This window comes from Grammomys surdaster, unplaced genomic scaffold (assembly GCF_004785775.1).
Source record: "Grammomys surdaster isolate TR1022 unplaced genomic scaffold, NIH_TR_1.0 279, whole genome shotgun sequence".
Classification (NCBI taxonomy): Eukaryota; Metazoa; Chordata; class Mammalia; order Rodentia; family Muridae; genus Grammomys; species Grammomys surdaster.
In genome coordinates this window covers 10,579,045-10,586,384 of record NW_021604720.1, presented here as the reverse complement: position 1 = coordinate 10,586,384, position 7,340 = coordinate 10,579,045, and the positions used below count along the sequence as shown (strand labels likewise).

At 46.7% G+C, this 7,340-nt stretch overlaps 1 protein-coding gene across 1 annotated transcript in view; it reads right to left on the bottom strand.

The window, feature by feature from the left end:
• Positions 1-302: 302 nt before the first annotated feature.
• Positions 303-7,340, bottom strand: part of Psmc1 (proteasome 26S subunit, ATPase 1) — a 13,584-nt gene continuing 6,546 nt past the window's right edge. Inside the window, exons 7-11 of the mRNA XM_028777260.1 lie at positions 6,859-6,955; positions 4,629-4,818; positions 3,789-3,940; positions 2,782-2,936; positions 303-620 (exon numbers count right to left, since the gene is read on the bottom strand). Of these exons, the coding sequence (XP_028633093.1) occupies positions 486-620; positions 2,782-2,936; positions 3,789-3,940; positions 4,629-4,818; positions 6,859-6,955 (729 nt within the window). The 3' untranslated portion in view covers positions 303-485. The remainder of the gene's footprint in view (positions 621-2,781; positions 2,937-3,788; positions 3,941-4,628; positions 4,819-6,858; positions 6,956-7,340) is intronic.

Below are 7,340 nucleotides of genomic sequence, written 5' to 3'. Positions count from 1 at the left end.
CTTTAACTGAGAAAATGCCTCCATCAGACTGGCCTACAGGCAAGTCTATGGGATTTTCTTAATAAATGATTTTTTTGGGAGGGGCCAGCCTACTATGAGTGGTGCCATCCCTAGGCAGGTGGTTCTGTGGTGTTTGAGAAAGCAGACTGACCAAGCCAGGATAGATCCCACGATAGCTTCTGTTTCAGTTCCTTTCTCCAGGTTCCTGCCCTGACTTCCCATCATGATGGACTGTAAGCTGAGAGATAAAATGAACTCTTCCCAACTCCCAAAGTTGCTTTTGGTCATGGTAGTCATTGCAGTAATAGGAAGCAAACCAGGACAATCCTTTATTGGGAGCAGAGAGCAGCACGGCACAATGACCAACAACAGATGGAGACAGCCCTCACAGCATCCTCCAGGGTACAGGGTTTCTACTAGCAAAAATTGACTGGAAAACAGACTCCTTGGGGCAGCTTCCCATCCCTGAAGAGGACGATGGGTCACTAGAGATACAGGCCCTCAGGGGTGCCTTCTTGTTTTTTATAAAGAACATTCTCTTTAGATTTTTTGAAGTCTTCATTTGTTACTTTCATTCTGCGTTCCCGCAAGGCCATCAAGCCAGCTTCTGTACAGATTGCCTGAAAGAAAGAACAGAGTGAGTCGGGTGTAGAGCCACATGCCTTTAACCCCAGGTCAGCTGCAGAGCGAGGACAGCCAGGCTACAGAGAAACCCTGACTAGAAAGGGGAAAAGAAAAAAAAAAAAAAAAAAAAAGAACAGTATGTTCAGACTGAAACACTTATTTTTAACTTAAGGGATTCAGATATATTTTGAAATAAAGTATAAGACAGACTAAACACAAAATTGCTCATTTGGGAACAGGTTATTTTTTAAATGTCACATGTATCATAATTTCTGAGAACCCAAGATCCACGAACTGGGAAGACTGTAAGGGGTAGACTGGCCAGAGGTCAGGGATTCTGAGCTGTGGCGCAGGTTCTGGCCAGTCAGTAAATTCTTGTAACTTCATTTTTGTTAAAAATATCTTTTACTTTCTCTCCTTCTTTCTTTTCTTTTTTTTTATAAAGTAAATATTTTTAAAAGTTTATTTCATGTGCTTTTTCTGCATGTATGTCTCTGTGAGGGTGTTGGGTCCTCTGGAGCTGGAGTGACAGACAGACAGCTGTGAGCTGCCATGTGGGTGCTGGGCGTTGAACCTGGGTCCTCTGGAAGAGCAGCCAGCGTTCTTAACTGCTAAGCTATCTTCTAGTCCCTCATTAAAAATATTTCTATGAAATAGAAAGTGATATGCCAAAAGGCAGTGGTGAGTGTATGTCCATTTAATTTACATACAGTCAGAGACTATGCTGACATACAGTAATTTTGCAGAGATCTGATTTGGTTCCTGGCACCCATTTTGGGTTCACAACTGTCTGTAACTCAAGCTCCAGGGAGTCTGATGCCCTCTTCTTGCCTCTGCAGGTAGCTATATTCCCATGCATAGTCAGTCGCACACAAAAATATACATTTACATATAATTAAAAGTTAAAAATTTAAGAGCCAGGCGGTGGTGGCGCACGCCTTTAATCCCAGCACTTGGGAGGCAGAGACAGACGGATTTCTGAGTTCGAGGCCAGCCTGGTCTACAGAGGGAGTTCTAGGACAGCCAGGGCTACACAGAGAAACCCTGTCTCAAACAAACAAACAAAAAAACAAAAAAACTAAAACAAAACAAAACAAAAGTTAAAAATTAGAGCTAAAAATTAGTGGAACACATCTTTAATCCCAGTACTTGGGAGGCAGAGGCAAATCTCAGAGTTCGAGGCCACCCTGGTCTACAGAGTGAGTTTCAGGACAGCTAAAGCTACATAAAGAAACCCTGTCTTAAAAAACAAACAAGACAAAACAAAAAATTAAAACTTAAACCTAAAAAATCCAAGCAAAATAATAAGACTAAAATACTACAATCCTGGTACTAAAAGTTGTTGTGGAAATGGTCAGCAGATCGTTTACTTTAAATGGCTCAACCAAAAGGTAGGTGTGCACAAGAACAGGAAATGGTTAGCCATTTAAATTTAGGTGACAGGCATGTGGGTGTATATATCCTGGTGAGGTAACTTTTCTGAACTCTTGAAAAATTTTAAGAAAAGTTGGTATAGTACAATTAAAAAGTAATTTTCAATAAAAAAGAAAAACTATCCTAAGTTATGTAACTTAGTTGTGTAGGACTGATGCCAATGACCTTAGCAAGCAGGTGCAGGCGCCGGTCTGGGAAAACCTAACCAAGGCACCGTGCTGGAGAAGACCCTGCTCCTTGAGGGAAGGAGCCTGTACCACATTCACTGCTCACAGGCCTTGATATAAAGAGCTGTGGAAAAACTTATTAACTCACATTTGCAAGGAAACCAACGGGTAAAACTGAGGATAGCCCATCAACACAGGGTGGGAAGAGTGCAGCGTGTAGGCTCTGTGACTCTGGGGACCTCCCAGCAGACGCTTCCCTGACAGACTCAAAGTCTGACTTTCCCAAGCAGGTCACCCAGGCCTGGCATAGGCCGTGCTAAGATTAATGCTAGTACCTGATCCTCCTGGGTTTACAGGGTGGGGTCATTTACTGCATTACTGAATGTATTAAATGACTTCAAATAAACAGCAAATCTTGCATTTGGATGCAGTGTCAAAGCCACACGGATGATCGTAATTAAACCAGGGATCCAGTCTCTGCCTAACCGCCAGCCCTAGAGTTTGCAGTCTTTCTAATAGCCTACATTTCCAGAGGTTAGCCCAACCAGTCACTCACCTTGATGTCAGCCCCAGAGAGGTCATCCTTTGCCATGATCAAGTCATCCAAGGTCACGTCGTCAGCAAGCGTCATCCTGCTTGTGTGAATCTGGAAGATGCGCTTCTTGGTCTTCTCATCAGGCAGGGGGAACTCGATCTTTCGGTCAATGCGGCCTGCAGGGACAAAGCTTTCAGCCACTTCCAGCTAGACCCACTCTGCCCCACTCAGAGCCTCAGTCCACCCCACATGTGCTGCTTTAGTCAGACAATGCTGTGGGGATGACACCCGGACCCTAACAAGCGTACATTCAGTTTTGTGCTCTGTGAGCATAAACATCTGAGCTCACCGCCGCCCGCCCCAGAGGCCCGGCTCTGCTACCTTCAGGAATGAGCACAAGGAGATCTGAATGGCGTTAGGGACCAAGAGCAAGCCTATCACAGAAACATTACAAGGCACGGCTCCTAGTGCTACCTGAATGTAATCAAGAATCACGGTCTATGAATCTTTCTTCAGGGTAAAAAGTGAGTGCTCTGGGCTAAAAAGGAAACTCTGAGGAATGGGAGGAAAAGATCACGGTGCAAACTAGAACGAGAAGGGCCAAGCTGCACAGCGTCACTCTCCTAGCTGGGAGCTCAAGGAGACAGACTTGAACTTGTGTGTGTGTGTGTGTGTGTGTGTGTGTGTTGTGCACCTATCACCTGGTTTTTTGAGATCAGTGTCTCTCCAGTGTCACTGACCTGGACCTGAAGCCTGTCAAAGGCCAGCAGAGCCCATCATCTGTCCCTTCCTCCCCAGTACTGGGCTCCCAACCGAACTCCAACACCCTTGTTTTCTATGTTGGCTCGTCAGACTGCATTCAGGGTATTTTGCCCACAGGCTTTCCTAACGAGGCCATGTGTTTTGGTAAATTCCACTGCACAGTAAGTAGTGTTTGCCATTCTGTGTACTGTTGCATAACAACCCCCAATGCACACTTCAAACACAAACCCATTCATTTTCCATGAGGAAATAAAAGCGAATCTGACCTGGTCTGATAAGTGCTGGATCCAAAGTTTCTATTCGGTTTGTGGCCATGATAACTTTTACATCTCCCCTGGAATCAAATCCATCCAACTGGTTCAACAGTTCCAACATTGTTCGCTGAATTTCTCTCTCACCTCCAGAGTTTGAATCGTATCTTTGGAAAAAAGAGAAAATGAAGACCTAGTCTTTCTATTAAAATGACATGTACAGCAAATCAACAGCATGGCACTCAATGCCTTCCTCAGCCTGAAGGTCACTCACGCTGTCACTCTGGCACAACAGTGCCAGCACTCATGCTTTGGTCTAACACTGTGATGACAGGGCCCTTGTTCTCTGTTCCGCTGGATGGGGACATGCCTGTCTGTTGGAGCCCTGAGCAGCAAGGCATGCTTCTGGAGCAGATGCAGCCTGTGCAGACAATGATGCTATGCCCTGGTCTGAGAGTTCATGGCCCAGACAGAGGGGAAACGAGCTTCTGTCTTTTTAAACCACCCAGCCCGAGGTGTTTTGTTTTCAGCAGCACAGATGGACAGACACACTTTTGAACAACGTCACCGCACAGCGACTCTGCCTGAAGTTGCCCCATTTTTTGTCTCCCTGTTTGGTCCAACTTTTAACTGCAGGGCAGAGACTGCCATGGTTACAGTGAGTCTGCAGTCTGGCCGTACTGGCTCCATGCAAGTGCTCTGACACTACGGGGTTCCAGACACTGCCTGGGTAGGTGATTAAGGCCCCTCGGAGGACAGAGAGCAAAATATCCAGAGGGCCATGCGCAGCAAGGGCTTGCTGCATGGGGAGGGCCAATACTGTTTATCTCACACAACAGTTCAGGGAAAGTCTACCTTTTGGTCCCAATGGCATCAATTTCATCAATGAACACGATGGATGGTGCATGTTCTTCAGCAACCCGGAAGAGCTCCCGAACGAGCTTGGGCCCGTCACCTAGGTACTTCTGAATAAGTTCTGAGCCAACCACTCGCAAGAAAGTGGCTGAAGTTTGGTTCGCTACTGCTTTGGCCAATAGAGTTTTACCTATTTTGGGTAAAAAGAATAAGACAAGAAGAAAGCCATTTAACTGCTGTTAGAAGCACCCCATCCTAACGGATGATTTTTCTGAAAGGGAGCTTTTTCTTGGATCCATTCTAAGTTGCATGTAAAATTAACTTAACACAACCAGACATGGCACTACCCAGCTAGAATCCAGCATTTGGGTGGTGGAGGCAGGAGGATTACAAGTTGAAGGTCATCCTGAGCTAGATAGTGAATTCAAAGCCAGCCTGGCTGTCATGAGGACCTGTATCAAAACTAATGACTAAACAAATAAAAAAATTAATCTGACTTATTCAACCCAGGATTAGAAGATCAAATAAACTCCTGTGGAACCAGTAGTGATAAAATACTTTCTGGGAATCCTAGGTGTGACCCTAGGACACAACACAGCCTCTAACATGGGCCACAGGGCCCCATATCAGCAAGGCAGTACTGGGCAGGCTTGTGGGTTGTCAAGACACTGGAAGCAGGATCAGTCGACGGAGCCTACGGACAAGAGCTAGGGGAGCTCAGACGCCTCAGACTCGGCAACTCCTCTCAAGGATCTCAGTGTTTCTTTTTTATTAATTACTTGATAGGTTAATAATTAATGAGTACTCTATCGGTCTCTTCACACGCAGCAGATCCATTACAGACGGTTGTGAGCCACCATGTGGTTGCTGCTGAGAATCTAGCCTCTGGAAGAGCACTTGCTGCTCTTAACTGCCGAGCCATCTCTCTAGTCCCTCAAATAGCGGTCTAATGCGGCTCTATCACTGGTGTTTTCTTTCCTGTTATGTACACACGTATACAACGCACACACGTGCACGCTTTCAGTTCTGGTTGACGGTGTACACAGAATTCACTGTGGGAGCTCTAAACACTGCCAACACTCATCCCAGCTCCAGAGAGCAGCCTTTAACATAGGCCAGTCACCAAAGGGTGCTCAGCTCAAGAATGTTAGGGTGGTTAGGGCCTTGGCCTTTGAGAGTGAGTGAAGAGGGGCTGGGTGTTAGTTCAGGATGCAGAGGGAGAGCTAGGGAAAGACAGAGGGCTATACTCTGTGACAGACACCATGTGCTAACCATGTCTGCTTGGTCATGGACGAATGGCAGTGAAAAGCCTCAGGAGGCAATGGTATTCCTGGAGAGCAACTCAGGATGGGAGAGACGAGGAGATCTTACTGTCTAGGAGCGGCCAAGGAAAGCTGCTGGCTTACGTCAGGTGCCACAGGGACTCACTGAGCAAGCTTCCCCTCTGACAGGCCTGTCCACCCAGCACCGCAGTGCCCACACCTCAGGAGATGCACGCTGGCGGGTCGGGAGGACACTGTTGCAGCTCCAGCCATTACCCGCTCAATGCCAAATGCTCTGTGGCTCTGGGCTCATCACTAGCCTCTCCGAGCCTTTAATTTTCACTGAGATAAAGCAGAGTGGCTTCTAGCTTCAGGGTTCTTGGGGAAGGTACGTCTCAGTCTCTTAACAGCGCCCGACACAGGTCAGTAGGAACTCAACACCAGTTCTCTTAAGGAAATGACCACTCCTGCTCTGAGCTGCAGGGTAATCAACTGCCAAGCATTGGTCTCTACAGCTTAGTACAACCAACCAACTGTAACGTTCAATGTGTGTTTCTATCTTCATCCAACAGGATTTACTTAGTGCTATTGTACCAGTGAATGGACCTGATCCAACACCTCAGAATAACTTTGAACACCATTGCCACACTGGACGGAGGCTTGGCCATGCTGCAGCTGAAGACACGTGTACCTTTGAGCCTGGGACAAGCAGCAGCACTGTTTAGGGTTCTCAAGGTGACGTCACTGTATATGGTCAACCAAGGCTGGGAACTTGTTTTGTGTGTGTATGGGGGTGGTATGGGTTTGCTGGACCCAACCCATGGCCTTGTGCATGCTAAGCAATGTTCTACCTCTCCCTCCCCAGCCCAGCTCCAGAGCTAAGCTAAGGGACTGTGGTGTCTCCCTTCTGTCTTGCCAATGCTGCTGGAGACAGGAGTGGAGCACCTGCAGCGTTCAACACGGCATACCTGTTCCTGGCGGACCGTAGAGAATCACCCCCTTAGGGGGCTTTATCCCCATTTCTTCATAATACTCAGGATGGGTAAGGGGGAGCTCCACAGACTCCTGCAGAGAAGAACACTTGGTGAAGAGCAAAGTTTAATTGAGGTTATTAGCATTTCTTGACATGACAATATCTTGTTTTCCACAAAGATAAATAGAAATCTCACTCTTCTGAACCTCCACTTGGGGTGGGACACGCTAAGGGGGACATGTGTCTCACGAGGTTTTTAATCAACTCCCTTTCTAAGCCACAGCCAGTTTTCCTTCTCCTTTCCAGAAGTCAACCTTGAGCAACATCTAAGCAATTCTGGAGCAAAATAAAACTGAAGTTAAAGTTCAGCCTTTTTTGAGCAGACTACACACAGGGCCTGCAAAGACTTCCTGACAGCTACCCAAGATCGCTAGGGGTCTTCATCCTGTGCACACAGGGCCTGCAAAGACTTCCTGA